Source organism: Sebastes fasciatus, chromosome 7, assembly GCF_043250625.1.
Source record: "Sebastes fasciatus isolate fSebFas1 chromosome 7, fSebFas1.pri, whole genome shotgun sequence".
NCBI classification, from domain to species: domain Eukaryota; kingdom Metazoa; phylum Chordata; class Actinopteri; order Perciformes; family Sebastidae; genus Sebastes; species Sebastes fasciatus.
Window position 1 is genome coordinate 18,222,140 of NC_133801.1, and position 24,017 is coordinate 18,246,156.

Genomic DNA, 24,017 nt, shown 5'->3' on the forward strand with positions numbered 1-24,017 from the left:
CCCTTCATGGTTACAGAGTCACAACAGATTCCAGCCTTTGAACAAGCACATGCCTCATCTCATCTGTCTACTGTACCTGTCAGAGAGAGGACTGTTAAATGTTCACGGTCATAAATGTTTAAAAATAAGTAATCCTGATCTAATATTGTCTGCTGATCACCTGACAATAGCTTTCTATGTTTATAGAGGTCGTCTATCCATGTTCTTATAGTTGGAGAACTAAATGAAGAGATTTTATAGCTCAGGAGTCTGGCAGGAAGTTTTGTTACCATCTCTCTCCAAAGACAGAAACTGATTGTGTGTCCTGACAAAAGGCTTTGACTTCGTTGCAGACATAACAATGTCTTTGATATGACTTCCCCCACGAGATTATCTTATCCTTCCTGCCTCTGCGCTCCTTTTATAACGGGTGTGGTGTGGGGCTTATTCTGTCTTATCTTTAAGTGCACCTAATTTTGCAGTGCCTTTGAATACAATCTGCCCTCTTTGTGGGATGAGCTCTGTGTTTTGGGGGGGGGGACAGCTGAACCGAGACGTTTATTTCTATCGAGGGATCACCTGCAGCCTTGACTGGAGCTCTCTGAAGCTCGTTTATCAGCGCTGACACACTAATTATGATGTATTATGTGCGTGTGTGTGTGTATGCATGCGTGTGACCCAGACTCAATTAGCTTCATAAATCAAAGCGAAATATCCCCTTCAACGGCAGTATTTCTCTGGTATTCTGTGTATCTCTGGGAATATAAACAGCGCGGTTCTTGTAAGGGGTTTCCTCAGTCTGTGGTGTGGTAATCCTTTTATTATGCATTCTTGTGAAGTTGAGGCTTCATTTCTAAAGTTGCTTTAAGGTTTTTTTTTCCACATTGTATGACATTATTATATACACTTTATTACCTCCTCCAACGCCGAAGGCCTAGGAAGGAAGTTATATTTTCACCGGCGTTGGTTCGTTGGTTTGTCTGTTAGCAGGATTACTCCAAAAGTCTGCGATGGATTTGAATGAAATTTCTTGGAGGGGTGGGGTGTGGCACAATAAACAATCCATTCGATTTTGGTGGCGATCTTGAGACTGGAAGGTTGCCGGTTCAATCCTCTGGGCTGGCAGGTTAAATCTGGGTGGGGAAAGTGAAAAGCGGCGCTTGCCCCTCCCTCATTACCACCACTGAGGTGCCCTTGAGCAAGGTACTTAACGTGGAGCTGCTCAGTGGCCAGCAGATCAGACTGTGGTTGTACTGGGCAGCTTCCAGGTATGAATGCGTAACTGCGAATGTGATCAGGGCGTTCCTGAAAAAGAGTGCATTGCTCTCAGTGAACCTCCCCCTGAATAAATAAAGGTAAAGAAAAAGACATCACACACATTTACACATAAACGTACCTGAGGTCCTATTTTACTTCCACCTGTAATAGCACCACATCATTGTCATAGTGACTCCATTTCATTTTATAGGCTACCACAGTCTCCTCTCCTCTCCTCTCCTCTCCTCTCCTCTCCTCTCCTCTCCTCTCCTCTCCTCTCCTCTCCTCTCCTCTCCTATCGTCAGCAGCAGATATTTACTATAGTGTACCGAGCACATTCCCCTCTCTTGTGGAAATCACACACTCAGCATGTGAAATTGTTGTGTCAGGGTCAAACCCGCTCTTCAGGGGAAAGGATATTGTTTGATGAGGGGAGCTCATAAAACTGGCGAGGCCCAGCTTTCCCAGCGTGCCGCTGTCGGTGGGGATGCTTATCTTAATTCTGTCATACTGATTTAGAACTGTTATCAAATGTGCATGGACTCCTCCAATATTTGCACTCTCATCATCGGAGAGGATCGATTTGAGGCCTTGGAGAGCCAGCCGCTCTGATTGATGCACTGTGGAAATTCATATTACTAATGAGATTTGATTGAGATCCTCGTGAGCAAACAGACTCCAGCTGCCAGACAGGATGGGGAAAGAGTTTGTGAAACATTCAGTCTAATGCAAACTAGAATCTAAATTTAACCCCTCCGAATCCCACTTCTCACTGTAGGTGAGTCCTCAGGTGGGGGATGGGATGCTGCAAGTGAGTCAGCGTTGTCCTTCCTTCCTAGCTAATGGCCAGGAAATGTCTATGCTAGAGAGACTAATTGGATTTCTTTAACAGGAAAGCATCCGTCTAGCTCCATTAGCCGGTGGTAAACAGCAACACACAGCAGAGTGGGGAGGCAGGTGGGAGAGAAAAGGATGTTTGAGGTGTGGACAGAGGGAAGAAAAGAAGGGGGAGGCATGTTTGTTGTTGATGCAGGTCAAGGTGCAGTCAGAGGTTTAGTTTTGGGCGGAAGGCAGTAAATGTTTGTTATCCGTGCAGACGATGATGAAATGAGATGCCAGGAGTGAAGCAGGGATATGTCGGCTGGGTAATAAGCTCATCAGCAGGCAGCTCTGGTGTTATGTAATCCACTTAACTGCAAGACTACGCATCTGATCATTTTTCCTGGAAGAATTGTCTTTGGATACCAGATACAGTATAATAGTCTCCTGATTCTGTCTGAAAAAATTTAAAACAATTCTCCCATTTTTTTAAACAAATGAAATGTAAAACAGTTAACCTTTTTATATAATCTATTTCTCTCGTTTCACTGTTTTTTATAGAATCATTTTTTTTCCAGCAACATTGTCCTCCAGTTTTTTAAGTCAGCTTCAAAAAAACATATTTTGACAAAATGAAAAAAAAATTCTCAAATTGAGATGTAACTTTTGCTGAACAGCGGCCATAGTTGACAATCCTGTAATAATGGTAGACGGTAAAACATAGTGTAACAGGAGCACAGGTAGAGAAGAGTCATAAAGTACATCATACAACCAGATGCACCTAAAGTTTGCTAACATTAATCACCGCAAGCTACTGGTCATACCAGACCCAGTAAAACTGTAGCGTTATAACCAGTGAGTGCATTTTTTTTTTTTATAAATTCAACGTTTCATGTGTTAGAGATAGAAAGTGCTCTTTCTTCTTTCAAAGTCTCGCTTTAACTCGATACGGGACTTTAGTCACAATGATAACTGCTATCAATTGAATATGTTTTTCAATGAAATTAAGAATAGTTATGTAAAAATGATCATTCCCTCGTAAATATCGTAAATCATATCGCAATTCCATTATCAGTCAATTCGATATTTTTTCTAAATTGTTCAGCCCTAATATACAATGTAAAAAAACATCCTTTTTCTGGTATGTGTTTATGAAATAGGACACTAAATGGAGTACTGTGTGTTTTATTGTGTATTGTGCTTCTTGAGGTTAAATGAATGAGTAAAAAGAGGTCAGTGCAGGACACGGATGAACCACATTTACATTCCTCTGAGCAGCTCTTGACATAAACTACGAGCAAAGCTACATTCAGCCACACAATGAACAGACAGTCAGGAAAGGTTTAAATCAAACCTGGCAGCCTCGTTACCTCCAGGCTACAGCTCTCTTTGGCATGTCGAGCATCTACTATGACGAAAAGTGTAACTGCGGGTCCCTCCTATAGACTAGTAGGATGGCGAGAGACCCTGGAAGGGGAAAACCACTCGTTCCTCAGAGACAGATCATGGAGGAACAGAGGAGCTACTATGCTGCCTGTAAATTGAGCCTTTCTTCCTGTGAGAGGGTGACATGGTGGAATGCAGCACATTAATGTGGACATGGGTGGGCTTCTCATTCCTGTCATAGCATCTCTCTCTTCCCTTTGACCCTCCATTACTCGTCTCCTCTCTTCTTTTTGCCTCCAAGTCTCTTTAGAGTTTGTGTCAACAGGGTGTGGTTGCAGAAGTTTCTTCACCATAGTGCAGGTTCTTGTACGGATGATAATCATCAGTCACAGCTATTAACCTTGAGGTTCACTTCAATGACGCTTTATGTTTTGATTGGCTAATAGGCCAATATTAGCATATATTGGTATTGGCATCATTTCGGTGGATAAATAAGAAGAAATTTCAGCACAGAAAAGTTTGAGTTTATTTAGAAACAATGGACCTCATGCAAGAACCACTCGTACGAACAGATCCGTTCTTAAGTGTCTTGTGCGAGTGATTTAGGAGAACTTGTCGCCAATTTTTGAAGTACGAACACAATGTATGAGTGGTCCAGACCTGTCGTGGGAGTCATGTGCTATTAGTCTGCTGTTATTCAATCCTACATTTTTCACTAATGGATTATATATTACATTACTTTGAAGCAATTTTGAGTTTGGAAAAACTTTATAAATTACACTTCATTAATTATGTTGACATTATCCTGTTTGACTTTGAAATTCAAATCATATATTATTTAATTATAATATAATTTTAAATGTATTCATGTAGCCTAACAATATCATCATTAATTTAAATTGGCCATTGATGCTCACAGACGGCAAAACGACTTAAATTACACACTAATTTAAGGTTAATTTCTCTGTATATAATAAGGTCAACGGGGCGTGTAACCAGGCGCGTCATGGCTGACTTACTTCTTTTGGATGCCCATCAGGCCCTTGAAAGAGAGCGTGTCTTTAAACTGGGGACACACCAAGCCGACATCAAAGAACTACCGGTGACAAAGGTCACCATTTATGTCGCCTCATGTCGCCTTTGTCGTGGCCAAAAAGTTGCACTCGAACACACCGCAAAGATTACAGCCAAAGGCCAACTACCACATATGTGCCTGCGTGAGATGAAATAACTCTCCACACCAGCAGGCGGCAGTAGTCTGTATTTGTCATTCAAAAAGGTAAACCATGTGGATATACAAGCCGTTGTTATGATACGTACATGAAACAAAGCGGCGTCTGCCGACCATTTTACCACCCGTCTCGATCACCACTTAGCTTCATTCCAGATGGACATGTCGTTGTGAAAATATCCGTGTATTGGAATGATCAGATGAGATGAAGATGAAAAATGAGAAGAGCCTTCTGTGTTTTTACTGTTGACTTTACTTGTTGGTTTGCTTTCCTCACTTCCGTTTCTCTTCTCCTGCACTGATTCGTTTAAGCTGAACAGCCAATCAGAGTGATTTCTCTCACCGACGGGCGCCACCGCAGTATGATGATGATTAGAGCTGCAAGGATTAATAGATTAATCGATTAGCTGTCAACAATTAAAATAATTGCCAACCATTTTAATATCGATTAATCGGTTCGAGGAAATTCTCTAATTCCAGCTTCTTAAAGGTGAATATTTTCTGATTTCTTTACTCCTCTATGACAGTAAACTGACTATCTTGGAGTTGTGGACAAAACAAGGCATTTGAGGAGGCCATCTCGAGCTTTGGGAAACACTGATCGACATTTTTCACCATTTTCTGACATTTTATAGACCAAACAACTAATCGATTAATTGATAAAATAATCAACAGATTAATCAAAAATTAAAATAATCGTTAGATGCAGCTCTAATGGGGATAAACGGCTAAAACATATTCTCTTTCTCTTTTTCAGCGTGGGCTGACGTGAAAGTGAACATGGAGGACAGAGTGGAGGTGTTCAGGGGAGAAAATGCTTCGATCTCCTGCATGTTCAATTCATCTGACGGCGTTGGCGGCATGATGATACGGTGGTTCTACGTGAGTCTCATCAAGCCTGATGTACGCACACACAGAGAGGTACGATGTGTCCATGCATGTGTTGCATCATGTGTTTGTACTCCGACCTTTTAGGTGACACGGTCGCCTGAGGAGCAGAGGATCTACTACCAGGACACCACCATGAACATCGTAGACAAAGGCACACCGTTCACAGACCGGATCAGTGTGACCGGTACTGGAGCCTCTAGAGAGATAGTGTTGACTATCAGCGACGTGCAGCTGGATGACGAGCTGGAATTTATCTGCCGCATCAATGGTCTAACAGATGGGACCAGGGAGGGACGCACACAGCTGAAGGTGTTCGGTAAGATTCAATCTGAAATGGTTTGAGTAGCAAGAGCAAACTTTACAAAGATTTAAAATGAAGATTAGATGACTTCTGAAAGGATGGGTGTCGTACAATAAGTCATGGTTAGTGTGCTCGCTTCAGCTACTTGTGTGCCCATTTTGAACCTTTTCAACTCCTTCAACCCCTTCATACTCATTCACAACTTCACTTAGAATCTTAATTTAGACTTTGAGCTAGTTTCCACCATTTACACTTTATCATATTAGCTCTGCCTTTTCTTTACCTCACATAGTTTTCCCATAATCGCAGTTAATTTATGCTCATTTCAGACCCTATAACCTCAAAACTTCAGCTTTAGCTTGACTCAAACACATTCTTCAGACTCTTTTTACTCCCACAGTTTCCACACTTCATGCATAATTTATGCATCACCATGTTCACAAACTCATCCTCTCTCGCATTTTGTGACATTTCAACTTCTTTCATCCTGTACTCTTTAATGAGAATTCAACTGCTTTCAGTGAATACACTTCAACTAACAGCTCAACATTTTTCATCATTTTCACTTCAACTGAAACAGCTCATTGCAGTTATTACCCTTCTACTGACACCTCAACTCCTTTCAATGCTTACAGTAACACTTCAAACTAGGGCTGTCAATCGATTACAGTATTTAATTGTGATTAATCGCATGATTGTCCATAGTTAATCGCAAATTAATCGCACATTTTTTATCTGTTCAAAATGTACCTCAAAGGGAGATTTGTCAAGTATTTATTAATCTTATCAACATGGGAGTGGGCAAATATGCTTGTTTTATGCAAATGTATGTATATATTTATTATTGGAAAATCAATTAACACAAAACAATGACAAATATTGTCCAGAAACCCTCACAGGTACTGCAATTAGCATCAAAATGCTCAAATCATAACATGGCAAACTGCAGCCCAACAGGCAACAACAGCTGTCAGTGTGTCAGTGTGCTGACTTGACTATGACTTTCCCCAAACTGCATGTGATTATCATAAAGTGGGCATGTCTGTAAAGGGGAGACTCGTGGGTACCCATAGAACCCATTTTCATTCACATATCTTGAGGTCAGAGGTCAAGGGACTTGCCATGACAGTTTTTCCTCGCCAAAATTTAGCATAACCTCCTTCCTGACAAGCTAGTATGACATGGTGGGTACCAATGGATTCCTTAGGTTTTCTAGTTTCATATAATACCATATTATCATATCTCTATATCTAGTGATATCTTTACTATAGCTTTAAAACTGAGCCCGATACAACCTAAAAATCGCAAGTTGCGCTAATGCGTTTTAGTGCGTTAGCTTTGACAGCCCTGCTTCAAACCCTTTCAGTGCTTCCAATGACACTTTGACTTACATACGTAACGTGCTGAGACTCTGTAACTGTTTCAAACTGTTCAAAACTACAAATGATCAGCTGCCCAAACACAGACTTTTTCTCTAGCCTTTTCTAGTTCTTGATTCAGTTCTTAATTCCTATGCAGAAAAACCAGACCGTCCCATCATCGAGGCTGTGGAAACAGGGATCTCAGTTAACGAAATCAGCCCATCTAAGGTAAACAAGCTTCGAATCATGAACATCAGAGTATAAAAATGATGAAATGAAAAATTTTATTCCCTCATTCTCTCTCCTGTCCTACAGATTGCTACCTGCGAGGTCAAAAATGGCTTCCCCAAGCCGAGCATCACTTGGTACAGAAACAACATGCCGATACAAGCTGCTCAGGATGGTGAGACGGAATGACATCACATCTACAATGCCCTTCTACACTGATTTAATTTGTGCTTATAATGTAGTTTAATGTGGCTTTTTCTCCATTTCTCTCCTTTTCCTCCTCTCGTCTTGTGTGTTTGCAAATGTTTTTGTGTCTTCCAGTGGTGGAGGTAGTGACCAGCACCACCACTGAATCCAGCGGCCTGTTCTCCGTTAAGAGCGAGCTGAGCATGATGGTGATGAAGGAGGACCAAGATGATCTGTTCTACTGCGAGGTCACCTACTTTGTTCCCGGGGGATTAACCATGACCGAGAGCAACCGTATTAACATCACTGTACACTGTGAGTTTCACACATAATATCACACCAGTATAAGGCACACTATGAGACCACATAACAAGTTTCTTTCAAATGAGAGACGATCACAGTTTTAAACAATGACACCAGCTGCAGTGACACCACTAGATGCCGCCAAATCCTACACACTGTTATTTAAAGGACATTAGGCATCCACGTTTGCTTGGTTTTCTGGCTTCCATATTATTAAACTCCAAGTTGGATTTATCGGAGCTTTCAGAAAGGTTTTTGCTTTCCTTCGTCTTAATTATTACGGATGTTGATGTGAACATATAATATAATATATAACCTCTATTTAACTAAATTCTTACTGGCAAAAGGCAAAGCCTCTTGAGGTGTTGGGGTAGGGGCCTTGTGTGTGCCACCTTTCATCAGGATGACATAATGCAGGTTGAGGCTGTCCAACCCAGATCCAACCCTCCACATAGTCGCCAGTGCAGCGACAAACCCTCACTGGTTTCCCATTGTAGTCAGAAGCACTGCATTTGGAGATTTAGCTGAGTTTGCTGCAGGGACGGTTGTGGCCATCATATAAACCTTCTACAACTTAGTGACTTCCTCTCTCTGTTTCAGACCCCTCCACAGCTGTAAGGGTTTGGGTGGAGTCACCAAAGGGCAAAATCAAGGAAGGGGACTCGATCGAGCTTCACTGCCGTGATGACGGGAATATGCCATCCTCATCCCTGTCAATCTCGTACCCAGGAGTAAGAAAATCAACCCTTTTGTGCTCATTATTCATGCACATACAAAAGCAGCGACATAGTTACTACTACAACCTATTTCTCTTGCTCAGCAGATATTGTTGACGTCCAAATTCACAAGTTATGATTATGTGTTGATCAGATTACTTTGGCTTTTTGTAGGGTGAACACATTTTGGAGAACAATGTGATGGTGGTGGATAATGTGACCCGTCTAAACAGTGGACTTTACCAGTGTAAAGACACGGACTGGGACACCCTTGAAGAGATCATGGGAAACACCACTGTGTTTGTAAACTGTAAGGAATCTAACCATGATAATTAATACATTTTACCAGCAGTATGACTGCACATTCCCGATTTGATTTTTTTTCTCTTTCTCCCTGCTGTGTGTGTAGATCTCGATCCTGCTGTTGTGGAGCCTGAACACACTGTTGACGTGGCCCAGGGAGAGGAACTGACGGCCACCTGCAACACCAACTCTTCTCTCCAGACACATACAGTCTGGCTTAAGGTCAAATACACACATGCAGTTCAGTACAATTACACAAACAGCAACAACATTTTGTCTCAAAAATATACTATAAAATATATAAATAAATGTAATAACGCCCAATTTGATTAACATGCATTTAGAAAACCCGTCACCCTACTGTTTTAGGTGATCATAGAGTCAGTGTGGGAGTTCACCGCAGATGGTGAAACATTTGTGTAGAGCCAGTGTAAAGAGCAGCCAATCAGGAAGTCTGTGAAAATAGTTGTTGATTTGATTAGTTTTTATTGGCAGTGGCTTGTTTAAAAGTTTTGGACACCCAAAAAAGACAATTGAATATTATTTTCTCATTATTTTAATAACAATGATTGGCTGCGTATCATTTGTAGTGAACATTGGTGAATGAAGAATCCTTTTTATTCGGTTAAAAGAGGACTTTTTTCTGCATAACTTTGTGTAAAAAGATTGTTGAAGCAGTCGTCTGATCTACTAAAAGCTAATAGACCTCTAGTAACCTCTGCTTCACATCTACGTGCGTGTGTTAAATGTGCTTTTTGTGTCCCGGTGTGTATGTATGTGTGTAGGATGGAGAGGAGGTTTCAACGGGCCACAGTTTGACCCTGATGGACACTACGTTTGACTCAGCAGGGACGTACAAGTGCGTGGTGACTGTTCCTGAGATTGAGGGAATGGAAACCAGCGGGACACTCAGGGTTTTTATCACGGGTAAATCGATCACAGATACTGAATATTAAATTGCTCTCCAGTTTATAATCAATATGTTTTTCTTCAAGAAACATACTAATGTTTTTTCACATTTTTGTGTAGTTTCAGTTGTATTTTTTAGTCAATGTGGCAGCTTTTAAAGGAAAATTGTATTGGCGTGTTAGCAACAGGCACTGTTGCTAGTTATAATAGTTATGGACATGGGAAACATTTTCAAGGTTATTATTTTTTGCTATTTTCTCTGCAGGCCCACCAGAGATCATAAAGCCGGACTCCACAGAGAGGGAGGCGAGTTTCGAGGAGACAATCAATCTGAGCTGCAATGTCAGAGGTTTCCCTGTTCCCACCGTTACCTGGAACACCTCTGATGGAAAGGTACAGCAGCAGAGGGAAGCCTCCCTATGCAGGTTTTCCAAATGTGTCCTCACCGGATTAGATCTTAATCTCTTCAATCCCAAAGACTTCAACTGTCATGTCCATCGTGACAAATTAGTGTCATTCAACCCCCACAGCGGTTTACAGTATACGATCCACGCTGTAACAGTGCAGAAAAACTTGTTTAACTTAAACAAATTCTGGTTCAAATGATCATTTCACTTTGTTGATGCTGTTTTACTCTACATATAATGACATTAGCAGCAGGTTGGTGACTATGTATTAGTTGTGAATGGGGTGTATTTTTGCACGGTGTTCTTGTATTTATTGTTATTAGAGTAATTTGCGTAACTGGGACATTAAAGGAACAGTGTGTAACAATTAGGGGGATCTATTGGCAGAAATGGAATATAATATAAATACGTTTCTTTTGTTTAGTGTATAATCACCTGAAAAAAGGAGTCATTGTATTTTCGTCACCTTAGAATGAGCCGTTTATATCTACATACGGAGCGAGTCCTCCGCCATGTTGCTCTGCCATATTTCTACAGTAGCCCAGAATGGACAAACCCTTTCCCACTTGGGCCGGAGTCGATAACGTTACTCCCGTCGCCGACGCTGTCTCTCTCTTGCTTCACCACTCACTTTGCACGTACACACACACTCTAAGCACTGGCCAAATGACCTACGCTACTCTAACAACAACTGGCTCTAGAGAGGGCCATTCGCATTTTCGCGTCAACCACCATAGTTCTCCTACATGCTTGGTTGCAATCTGCAACCTCACCGCTAGATACCGCCAGATGCTACACACTGCACCTTTAATTCAAGGTAATGTTGCCATGAATGGATGGCGATATCGGTTGGTCCTCCACTGAAATATCTCAACAACTATTTGATCAAATTTGGTACAGTTATACGTGACACGGAGAGGATGTGTGCTAATGACTTTAGTGATCCCCAGACTTTTTATCTGGCGCCACCACCAGGTCAAAATTGTCCAGTGAAATATCTCAACATCTACTGGATGGATTGCCTCAGCTGTACTTTGTGTTAAGTGCGAATTAGCCAAACGTGGTCAGCATCAGCATTAGCATTTCCATGTAAGCTCAAAGCAACACTTTGCCTGAGTACAGCCTCACGAGCCACTACCACGGCTGTAGACTCTGTCTTGGTGATTTTAAGCGTGATATCTTCAACACCACTTCAACACAAGACTCAAGTGTATTTACTTGCCACTAACTGCCACTGCCACTAAAAGGTCGGTTTAGTCGCATTTCAGACAGATGATACACCTTTCTCCAGTCTGTGACAGGATGCATTAAATCTGACCTGTGCAGAAGAAAGGGAAACCTTTTCCGTTGGTGGACCTGTGTCTCCTTATGGGTAAACTGTGTGTTTTTGTGCCAGATCCTCGAGACAGCATCCGAAAAGAGGACCGATGAGGGCGTTCAGAGTCTGGTCAGCATCAAGGTCACCTCTGACTTCTCCGCTACCTGCGAAGCCTTCAATGAGTTCGGCACTGACACGGTGACCTTCAACATCACAGCCAGTGAGTTCCTCCTGCTGCTGTTAGGTTTCCTGTCTCTGCTCTCTGTGTTTTCTGCTTCGCTGAGTTGCTCTCATTGCTATGCTCATCTTTCGCTACTAAATCTTTGGAAAACGGGTCCTGGATACTTACAAATCACTGTGTGTTTAATTTATGAAAGAAACTGAAGGCTACCACTTTTTTAAAAACTGTTTTACTTTGTGAGCGTGACCTATCAGCAGCACAAGCCTGTACTATAGTGAACGGGAGCGAGGTGCTTGGCTAAAGCTCATCAGCAGCAAAATGCCTCCCTTCTCCACGGATGACCACTACAAACTTCTACAGAAGATAGCAGTGCTGGAAACAAAGATTCTCCGGCTCGAAGTGAATGTGGAGGTGAATGGACTATGTGGGAATGAAACCACTCTACCACTGACTCAAAACAGTGAACTGGAACAGGCTAATAGAAAGCTAATTAGCACCAACAAGACCACCAAGAATCAAGAGAGCTGTGTACAGGGCAATAAATGGACTAGTAGTCCTCCCTGGAACTCTCTTGGTGCAAAGCCAAAGCATAAATCATGTCCCTTCGGAAATGGGAGGAAAACTTACAGGCAGAACCCAGCACCCTCAGATATGTGATGCGACCGGCTGGCCTGCATTAGCATCCGAGCATAGTGCCTCATCAACCCCTGTACAAAGTAAGGTCCAACCGTGGACAACTGTGAAAGGAAGGATGAGTAACAAACCTCCCCAACAAAGAAGTTTGCAACTGGAGAACAGATTTGGAGTAAAGACATCAAAGTAGTCTGTTTTCCCAAAGATATGGTCTCTGATCTGGCAGAAAGAATCCTGGATATTGTGACTGCACACCCAAATGTGAAAAATGTGGTACTGCACATTGGGTCGAATGATGTTGTGAAACAACAGTCTGAAGTGCTGAAACGGGACTTTACTGGTCTGCTAAACACGGTCAGCTCTGTGAATGCTCAGGTGTTTATCAGTGGACCCCTGCCGCCGATATGAAGAGGAGTCGAGAGATCCAGCAGGTTGCTGGGACTGAACACATGGCTTTCAACAGCATGCAAATCCCACTCAGTGCATTTTATTGACAATTTTAACTTTTTTTGGGACCGCAGACATCTCTTCAAGGCAGATGGACTCTGCCTAAACAAGTCAGGAGTAACATTTTTCAACTCCAACCTATTCTACTTCCTGCGTCATTCATCTGTTCCCTCTGCCAAGGACGCGAGACAAGAGGAATCACCACTGGAGGAAGACACAACACAATGTGGCAGGGGACCTCGAGGAGAGCCATTTCACCCCCCACCCCAGGCCAGCCCTGGGATACAGCAGAGACAAGAGGAGGCGTCCTCCTCCTCGCTTATCACCCTTTCTCCCTCCTCCCCCCTCTTGGAGTTCACTAACCACATGAAGGAGCTGGTCAAGGCTGGAACTAAACCGACTCCCCGCCCTACACCCATTTTCTCTCCAATAATCCCCCCTCGGCGTCTAAAATAATAATAATGCCTCTAGCACATTAAAGCTAGCCCTGTTAAACGTCAGGTCTTTGGCAGGAAAAAGTTTTTTAATCAATGATTTTATTATTGAGCACAAGCTTGATTTTATGTTTTTAACTGAAACTTGGTTAGACCAAAATAACAGTGCAGCTGTTCTTATCGAGTCAACGCCTCCCAACTTTAGTTTTATGAGCGAAACTAGAATGCATAAGAAAGGAGGTGGCGTTGCAATATTGTTTAATGATTCTCTCCAATGCAAACAGATATCTTATGGACATTTTGCTTCTTTTGAATATGTCGCTCTTCAGCTGAACTCCTCTTCTCAAGCTTTGTTTCTGAATATCTACAGGCCACCTAAATACTGTGCAAACTTTGTTGATGATTTTACTGATCTGCTGTCTATAATTTTGTGTTGACTTTGACTGTGTAGTCATTATTGGTGATTTTAACATCCATGTTGCCTTGCCTTTATTTGCGATTCTATCTGTTGTCCTCCTCGCTTCACTCCCCTTTCCTCCTGTCCCTCCCCTTCTTGTCTGTGTCACTTATTTGTTTATTTTTACTTTGTCTGAAGGTCTCGAGCTCTGCCATGTGCTGCAACGTGTTGCCTGTGATTCTTGACATTTCAATCAGTGTTGTTGTTGTTGTTGTTTCGGACGAGACGCTGTGAAGCTGTGCGGCTTTTAAATGTGCTCCCCTCCTCCCCCAGTGTGTTAACAGGGAGTGCCCTCCCGTCTGTGCCTTTACCCTGTTTTCAGTTATACTCACCACCACACCAGCCACCACTACTACTACTAGCACTACCACTACAACTACCCCTACAACTACCCCTACAACTACCACTACAACTACCCCTACAACTACCACTACAACTACCCCTACCCTTTCTGACACAGGTAAGACCACAGTCACTCTAATCAAATCAACTACAAAAAGTTTAGAAAATTACCATCAAACAAAATCCCATGAAAAGGGACTTGACTGAGGGTGATGCTTCAGCTGTCAGTAAAGGTTATTATCTGCATGTTTAGTGTTAGGTGGTTTACACACTTCCTTTCCTTCACGCTCTGGCTGAGCCGTTTTTCTGTGAGTCACACAGAAAGAATGAGAGCGAGAAAGGAAAACTCAAAAGCACCTGAAGGCTGCAGCAATTACCACACTGGCATGACTGAAAGGTCATTACAGCAGTGTCGGTTAGCGATCGCTCTGATTGAAAACTGTGGTTTCTACAAGGTATTTATAGTTTCCAGTGGGTGATATTATTGTCATTGCTGCGAGCTGTCTTATTGATTAATTTGTTTGCACAGCTCTCATTTTCTGCTAGTTAAGTTATTATGTAATTAAATTGAATTTGCTTATATGTGGTCCTTTTAATGAGTTTTACAAATGATGTGGAAATGAGAGGAGGTTTCTATCCCAGAAAAGTAATTAGTTAAATCAGATAAGGGTCGACAGGGTTTACCTTCTGCATACAGCAGTGTTATGAAGAGCATTGCATTCCTGTTAGCATTACGGCGTGCAGATACAAACACGGTACACAAACACACACACACACACACATGCATCAGTGTGACTCATGAAAGCAGCTGATGCTTTAAATGCACTCAGAGCGAGTCTCCTGACTCCCATTAAGGGTGCCGCCTTGTGTTTTCTCTCTCCTCCTGCCTCCTCTCTCTCTCTTGTACATCGTGCCAGGAAATTTCCAGCCCCTCAGAGGAAAACTGTTCTGGGTTGTCGTTTCTGGCAAAGCGCTGGTTAAATGAGATCAAACAGGGCTGCCCCTGGGAAATGACTGTTGTGCTACTGACCACTGTCGCCCTATCAGGCTAGATGTTTAGCTTCAAGTCCCAAATTAACCCAGGCCTCTGCTAAACTGCCTCTGTGTGTGTGTCTATGTGTGTCAGTCCTGCTGATAGGAGTTATTTAATACATCCAGCCACCCACTGATAATTGTGCTCATGTGGTTTTTCTCAGTCGAAGCAGCAACAGCTGACCCACCAAAGAAAGTGAAGAAAGGTTTGTATGTTACGCTGCTGAACACTCCCTCACCTCTCCATCTCAAAGGCTTCCTTCCTCTTCTCCTCCACAGCACCTCCCTCTCTCTCACCTCCCAGAATTCATCAGACCCTTCACCCACCCCCCATCTCCTGATGAACAAACCATCATTGAGTTGTTCATCTTCACCTCTTCCTGTGCATGTTGTCAAATATAAGAGCACCTCTCCTCCGCCTGAATGACTTCCTTTCTTTAGGTTGCCAGGTTTAGGTCACCTGAATGACGCTTGTGCTGCACTCTCTTTAGACACGCTGCAAAAAATGCTCTCTGCTGTACCTGTACACACTGTGGAATGCTGCACATCCTGCCTGATGCAATCCTGTATCCAACTCTCCTGCCTCATGCCGTCATCTCGTTCATAATCCAGTTACAGCGAGTGACCCTGTGGTTGTTGTGCTTCTTCTCCACCAGAGGGCAATGGTGTTATCATTGCAGTCATCATTATCTGCATCCTGCTGCTGGCCATCTTGGGGAGTGTGCTCTACTTCCTCTACAAAAAGGGCAAGATCTGTGGCCGGTCCGGCAAGCAGGACCTGTAAGTACAACGAGAGCCACTTGATGTTGGAGGGTGAAGATGTGATGCGTTTTGATCTCTTAACCGCCAGCATCAATTATAGTGGACATCAAATATTTATTCGGTCGCAGCCAATGAAAATTGACTCTGTCCTAGTAACTAAATAGACTAGCTTTTGGTGACAGAATAAGACATGAAAGAAGGCCAGCATGGCAGAGAGATTCAAACCAGGAATTGGAGTAAGACAGTTTATATACATGCACTCTTAACTTTCTTGAGTTACAGTTAATTTGCAGATTTATTCGATGTGGAAAACACAATTAAATGTCCACCATAATAAACATCAGATCTGGAGATGATGGTTTATAAAGTTAATATGGTCAAATCGAAAAACATCATTATTTTTTTCTTTACGGCTTTCTTTCAACAAATAGGTATTTAAGATTATATCAAGTTAATATTGAAGTTAATTCCAAAATATTTTCCTTGTAGAGGTGCAGAGGTGAATGGTCAGTGTCATAGCCTGTTTACCACCATGTATACTACATTTTAGCTCTGATATGCAATATGATGATATATATTGTCAAAACGATATAAAAATGTCTATCGTATTTATTTTCTATGTCGTTTCTAGGCCAATATTTATTTATTTTTTCTCTATAATTGTACTTAAAATGTTTATGTTCATGTTGCACTCAAGTGCGAAAATTGAGAAAATACTCTACTTTTCATTTTTTAAGTATTTTATTCACACAGGAGTATACAAAATTAGGCTTTACCATGTGGTTATTTCATTTGGACTTAAACGACATATGGATTTATTGAATTACCAGAAAACATGCTATATCGTGATATGTATCGTTATCGTCATACAAGATTTTGGCCATATCGCCGAGCCTTAATGACGAGCAACATTGCAGGAATACCCATGTGTATAGTAATCACACACATAGTTAAAGCTGCTGTAATCAATATTTGATAGGCGGCTCGTAGTTATAAACCCACAGATAATATGGAGCATTGTAGCGTAATTTATCTCAATGTTTAAAAGCTCTAAAAACCCTGGTCTTGCAGCACCAAAGAGAAGTCCAGCAAAGATAACATCGTGGTGGAGATGAGGAGCGACAACACAGAGGAAGCTGTGCTCCTCGGGGTCAATGGAGAAAAGCTACATCCCGGCGACCAGGTAGATACAGCATCTACTCTTTAACCGAATGAGTTGTAGCCTAAGATGATGCTGTTTTTCTGCTGATCTGATTACACCATTAACATATTTACACACTCTCCACCCCATCTCTCTCCCTTGCCCTCTTGCTTTGTGTGTTAATGTCTGTATTTGCCCTCTGGAGTAAAGGGCGGTGAGTACCTGGATGTACAGAAGTGAAGAGGCGACTGCAGACACACCAACAGCTGCTTCCTGTTCTTCCCTCTCAGGCTCAGACCGGCCGATGCCTTCAAAGCTTCCACCACAGCTCCTTATCCCAGAGTTACGTCATGGAAAAGCTCAGTCGTCTGTCAGTTAACATCCTGATGCACGACTGAGGCTCAAGTTATTTCAAGCTGCAGCTTTTGCTTACTGTCTTTTACATCCAGCACATTTCTGTTGCAAAGAGCTTTAATGGGAAGTGATTTGAGCGCCCCAGTGACGTAACTCTGCGAATAAACCTTTCACCTTCAAACCCAGGACTATCCTTGGCCTATAGTTCTCATTACCACGAGCCTTGTATACTGCTGATTGTCCGTAGAACAGTAATTTGAGCACAACATTGACCAGGGACTGTTTTTATACCCGACTACGCATCACCTCAGGCAAAGTAATCACTGAAGAGCAGCCTGAAACAGCTCTTTATCAAGTGTACATATTATAATCTATGTATATATTTCTTTATTTAAAATAACACAATAGAAAAAAACAACCAAAAATAAATGATCAGATCGTGTTTTATTTTGTTTGGGAGAGCGTAGGTAGATTTTATTTTTAATATTTGTTGTCTCTGTTTCCTGCTATGTCAGTCTGTACACTGAAATCTTTGGGGATGCGTCCCCCTACAGCCAGTTACAGCCTCACCAAAGTTTTTCCTTTTAGCTCTGAAAACAATCTTTTAGGTCATTTAGTCGCACAACATTCACATTTGTAGTTTTTCCTTTTCTGCAGCTAACACTCTCTTCTTTACACTCCCCAGTTCGTGTATATTAAAGAAGATATTTTTGCGTGACGGGTGAATAATCTGTTCAGCATTTGACATAGAAGGGTTAACATTATTTGTTTTACTTTTTGGTTTCTTTCCTTCACAGTCTAGTTTTGATGTTTTCCTGTGTGTGTTTGAGTTGAATCATTGCCAACAGCCAAGTTAAAAAGTTACAGATGCCTTAGAAATTCAATCAAAGCATGTAGAAATTGAGGTGATATGTTTCTATTTAATGTTCAGTGCACTGATTTCTTTGTGGTTATTCTTCATGCAGTTGTGTTTCTCTAATGTGAAACAGTGGTTTTGTTTAATGTGACTGTATGTGAATGAAAAGTATTTCTGTAGGTATTTTTTTAGTTCTTTTTTAAGAGGAAGGATGAGGGTAAAACAGATTATTGGTCCATGATAAATATGGTTCACAGCATGAAGTTGCCCTCGTAAGGAAAAGACACGTTTCTTTTTAATGAGTGAATTAATTCATGTTTTGACTGAAACTTGAAATAATCTGTTGGATCCCAGAGAGACACGGATTCCCCCTCAGGCATGATAGCTAACTGCAGTATATGACTACTGAGGAGGGAGGAATGACTGTGACTCCACATATGCAAATTAAGTTTTTAGACAATCAACAATCAAGACGCACTGTGCTCAGTAATGTGCAGGTATTATCCGTACTTACCGTTCCTACCCTCTGTCAGTCTGTTTTGTTCTGCTGTTTTCAAGAACTACCACTGTTTAATAGTTTGGGTTTAAATGTTTGAAATCTGTAAAATGCCTTGGAGTTGTGAAATTAATGTCATGGATGGCATTCAAACCAATTTACCAACAAATTGTTTTCATTGTTTGTAGTTTTTGAAAATTATACCAAATAAAGATTCTCTGTTAAATGAAAGGAAGAGCTTAAAGTGTTTCCGAGTTAGACGATGAGCTACCTATTAAACAACTTTATGTGAAAGCAAAAAAGTGTTCAGTTGGTACACTTCTAGTTAAAGGTAGGCTTGGTAATCTTAAGAAACTAGCAAGAGTACGCTAGATTTCTAAAATTATCCAACCTTAAAACGGAGCCCAGTGTTGCCAACTCTTTTCCAATGAAAGTAGCTAGCAGGCAGTATGGCAGGTAGGTAGGTAGCCAGGTAGGTAGGCTGTTCAATCATTATATTCGGGCCGAATGAAATGATTGGACGGGCTTATTACAGTTCTGCAACAGCAGAACTTAAAATAGTTCAGCGAAATGTGTTTCTGAAAAAACATGCGAGAAATAAGCAATGCAGTTGCCGAACCTGTCTTTATTTTGGATTGACGAGGATTAGTTTCGGACACCTGTGATTTGCATAAAGTAGCTTAGAGCTCAACTTTACACAAATGAGGAGCGGCCAATGCATCGCCACACTACCAGAATGCATTGCACGGCTGTGATAATGAATGAATGGGAAGTAGTGATGGGAATTCAGGCTCTTTTTAGTGAGTCAGATCATTTCGGCTCACCAAACGGCTCTTCATTTTACCACTTCTGCCTTTTATAGTTCAGCCAAATTTAGCGCTGTTTTGACCAATGATTAGTATGTGTGCACATATATCACTTAAATTATTCAATATAATTATATTAAACCTTATAATTTCCAGAATACTGTAATTTTACATGCTGCTTCGTTTCCGACTGTCACTCATCTTGTCTACTATTCGCGCACCGCACTCCTCTCTCTTTTTCGCTCCTCCTCTTCCTCCTGGTCTCTACCTGTAGACCGTCAGCGCGCCGCACCGCGCCGCGCCGCGCCGCGCCACGCTGCGCACCCCCGCCCGTCCCTGCGTGATGGCATGATCCTTGTCTGTCATCACCTGATTGGTCGCACAGACGTCATTAACACAACATTCAGTCACAGGCAGTGCATGGAGGGCCCGTGCCGTGGAGAAGATCATCCTATCATTCTGCCTTGAACTAATTAAAGAAAGAAAAAAAAAACGGCTCTCGGACGGGAGCCGGCTCTTATCGTTCACTTAAAAGAGCCGGCTCAAAGAGTCGACTCGTTCGCGTCAGACACATCACTAATGGGAGGCGTGGAAAGGAGGCTGTGGACATGACCCATAATTGAGGAACTAATTGGATACAGGTGTGGCATACAGCGAGGTCTTAAGTTTTTGACCGTGAGTCGGGATGATGGTGTTTTATTTTGAGAGATATACTGTTTTTATAGTTTGAAGATAAATGCATTGACATATCCGACTATAAGTTTTGGCTTTTTGGCAAGTTTTTAGTGAGGAAGAAAGAGCCAATGGAAGCACGCCTTATAGCCACGTGTAAAATGACCAAAACAAACGGTGCGTCAAGTGGAAACCCCTCGATCCTCTGTATGAGATATGTAAGTTATAGCAGTGTTTATCCGTATCTGCTGTAAAACTATTGTCCATCACAAAGAATCGGCTGGACAAACAGAGAGACCCGGTGAACCCACTGGTGTTTTGGGGCGCAGTGATGGACAGTGGAGGAGCGTTTCTTTTGGGACCAAGGCCAAGTGAAAAGAGGTACAGTAGGCCTACAGGTAGCACTACCAGAAAAGCACCAGGTCATTAAAAATGTGTGTGCACACAATATTTAACGGAGAAATCCCAATGCAGTATAGTATGTTGAATAAAAGTCATAGTATAGTATGTTGAATAAAAGTCATAGTATAGTATGTTGAATAAAAGTCATAGTATAGTATGTTGAATAAATATAGTATGTTGAAAAAAAGTCACTATAGTATGTCAAAAATAGTCAGTTTAATGTGTCAAAAAAGTACTATACTAGGACTTTTTTCGACATACTATACTATGATTTTTTTTTTCTTTGACATACTATACCATTACTTTCTTCTTCGACATAATGTACAATTACTTTTTTATATATTTTGCCCTATGACCTTTTTTTCGAGAGGCTATACTGTGACTTTTTTTAGACATGCTATACTATGACTTATTTTTTATACTTCCTGTATTATAACTTGTATTGACTTGCTATTGTATGACTTTTTTTTAACATACCATACTGACTTTTTTTCCGACATACTATACTATGACTTTTTTATCAAAATACTATACTGACTTTTCGATATGACATACAATGACTTTTTTCGTCATGCTATACTATGACTTTTTTTTGACAGATATATTATGACTTTATAACTCTTCTTTTGACATGCCATACTATGACTTTTTTTTGAAAACTTTTTCAAAAAAAAAAAGTTTTTTTGAAAACGACCAAAAAAGTTTTTTTGAAAACTTTTTCAAAATCCTATACTGACTTCTTTTTCGACATGCTATATATATATATATATATATATATATATTAAAAGGTCGTAGTATAGTATGTCAAAAAAGTCATAGCATAGCATGTTGAAAAAAAGTCATAGTATAGTATGTGAAAAAAAGTATATTATGTTGAAAAGAAGTCGTGCAAAAGTATGTCGAAAAACAGTCAAAAAATGCCATAGTATAGTATGTCGAAAAAATAAGTCATAGTAAAGCATGTCAAAAAAGTCATTGTATAGCATGTCGAAGAAAAAGTCATGCAAAAGTATGTCGAAAAAAAAAGTCATGCAAAAGTATGTCGAAAAAAAGTCATGCAAAAGTATGTCGAAAAAAGTCATACTATAGATATGACTTTTTTCAACACACTATAGTACGACTTTTTTTATGTCGAAAAAATAGTCATATAGTATGTCGAAAAAGTCATAGTATAATATATCGCAGAAAGTAAACAAGTCATAGTATATAATGTTAATAAAAGTCATAGTATGTAAAAAAAATAAAAAATCATAGTATAGAATGTCGAAAAATTTAAAAAAGTCATAGTATAGTATCTCTCGAAAAAATAAATAATCATAGTATGTTGAAAAAAGTCATAGTTTAGCATGTGGAAAATAAATTCATAAAATAGTATGTCGAAAAAAGTTAAATTATACCATGTCGAAGAAAAGTCATAAATAAGTCATAGTATGGTATGTTGAAAAAAAGTCATAGTATAGTATGTCAAAACAGTAGGGCTGTGAATCGATTAAAATATTTAATTGCAAATTAAATGTTCGTGATTAATCGCAAATTTTTTCATTTGTTCAAAATGTACCTTAAAGGGAGATTTGTCAAGTATTTAATGCTCTTATCAACATGGGAGTGGGCAAATATGCTTGCTTTCTGCAAAATGTATGTCTATATTTATTATTATAAATCAATTAACACAAAACAATGCAAAATATTGTCCAGAAATCCTCACAGGTACTGCATTTAGCATAAAAGATATGCTAAATGCAAAGGCAAACTGCAGCCCAACAGGCAACAACAGCTGTCAGTGTGCTGACTTGACTATGACTTGCTCCAAATTGCATGTGATTATCATAAAGTGGGCATGTCTGTAAAAGGGGAGACTCGCGGGTACTCATAGAACCCATTTTCATTCACATATCTTGAGGTCAGAGGTCAAGGGACCCCTTTGAAACGGCCATGTCAGTTTTTCCTCGCCAAAATTTAGTGTGAGTTTGGAACGTTATTTAGCCTCCAACTAGCTAACAACCTCCAAAAGATCTATTGCGTTAATGCATTAAAGAAATTAGTGCCATTAAAACGAATGTGCGTTATTGCAGACCCAATAAAAAGTCACAGCATAGTATGTCAAAAAACGTCAGAAAAATGTGGTACTATTGTAAGTTTTAAAAAAAAAAAAAAAAAAAAAAAAAGTCATCGTAGATTACGTCTGAAGTCATTGTATAGTATAGCCATAAAAATGTCATTAAAAAAAGTCACAATAAAGTACATTGTTTCTCAAATTGCGGCCCTCAGAAACATTTTCCTGAACATGACATGCCTTTTTCTATAATAATCTGTGCTCATTTCAACATTTTCATTTTCAATAGATTACATTAAATGCACTACTTGGCTAAAATAAGCAATTTTGTTGGACATGCTTGGCAGTTTAATGTGGAAATGAGATTTTGTTTTGTGTGTGGACTTTTGCTGCCCTCATTCAAATGCTGGCTCCCTAAATTGGCACTTACTCATCAAAACTTCGAGAACCCCTGTTGTACTGTATCTAAAAATATTTAACATCTGTTAAGACAACAATGAATCCGTGAATTCACCGTTCAATAAGTCTTGTCATTGCAAATGGCTTGTGCATCTGAGGAAATTTTTATGAAGACATATTGCGCTCAGCTATTTCTCAGTAATGGCATTCATGTATAGAAGAGAGACACGTGATGGCTTTTGCTTATCATTTTATTAACCGCACTGTGCATACTTCCAAAGTGATATGAGCTTTTAAAAACCATCAAAAAGTTAATGAATGCCTTTTACTGATGAGAAGCGACACAGCTACATGGAACAATTACTCCCTCTTCTGGCAGAAAGTTGAAGTACCCCCAACACATGGGCCGAGGGTAATGAGGGCTGGTACGCATCCAGCATCACTGAGGACTGAATACTGATCTGGGACCGAATTTATCTTTCAGGTAAGAAAGACAAACAAAGTGAAGACACCTTTCACAGATCAGCACTTGTGCTCATAGATGAGGCCTGATGCGGCTGACAAGGCAGAGAGGACAGATTAATACAAGCAATACTGCACAATCTAGCCTTCTGAGATCAACAGGTACAGATCAACACCAACAAACTCTGTTCAAAAACAAGGCCTTACTCTCTAAACATGGTGAGGATCTCTAACCATATGGCACTGCTCACAGAATTATTCACATAAGTAAACAAAACCTTTGGAACAAAATACATGTACAGGAATGCAAAATGAAATTAAACAGCTATTTTTCTTTTTTCATATCACTAACTTTATACAATTAGCTTTTTCTTTAGAGTGACAGTATCAAAGCACAAATTGGTATACTGCGCAAAAACAAAAAAGTAAAGGTAAATAATACACGACAATGACATGCTGTCCTCGAAGCATCAACAAAACATTGGTACAGTAT

General features: G+C 40.6%; 1 protein-coding gene across 8 annotated transcripts in view; it reads left to right on the forward strand.

Moving 5' to 3' along the window:
• The window catches only part of mcamb (melanoma cell adhesion molecule b), a 45,488-nt gene extending 26,527 nt beyond the window's left edge, over positions 1-18,961 (forward strand). Inside the window, exons 2-17 of one of the 8 annotated variants that reach the window (XM_074641993.1) lie at positions 5,430-5,554; positions 5,648-5,879; positions 7,383-7,453; positions 7,541-7,628; positions 7,775-7,954; positions 8,543-8,673; positions 8,833-8,968; positions 9,068-9,183; positions 9,747-9,888; positions 10,136-10,263; positions 11,674-11,815; positions 14,070-14,207; positions 15,286-15,327; positions 15,778-15,901; positions 16,955-17,066; positions 17,235-17,400. In XM_074641993.1, coding sequence (XP_074498094.1) covers positions 5,430-5,554; positions 5,648-5,879; positions 7,383-7,453; positions 7,541-7,628; positions 7,775-7,954; positions 8,543-8,673; positions 8,833-8,968; positions 9,068-9,183; positions 9,747-9,888; positions 10,136-10,263; positions 11,674-11,815; positions 14,070-14,207; positions 15,286-15,327; positions 15,778-15,901; positions 16,955-17,066; positions 17,235-17,264 — 1,937 coding nt within the window. In that variant the 3' untranslated portion in view covers positions 17,265-17,400. Of the gene's footprint in view, positions 1-5,429; positions 5,555-5,647; positions 5,880-7,382; positions 7,454-7,540; positions 7,629-7,774; positions 7,955-8,542; positions 8,674-8,832; positions 8,969-9,067; positions 9,184-9,746; positions 9,889-10,135; positions 10,264-11,673; positions 11,816-14,069; positions 14,208-15,285; positions 15,328-15,777; positions 15,902-16,954; positions 17,067-17,229 lie in introns of all 8 variants that reach the window. The other 7 variants (XM_074641994.1, XM_074641997.1, XM_074641995.1 and 4 more) reach the window with 7 other exon arrangements.
• Positions 18,962-24,017: the final 5,056 nt, after the last annotated feature.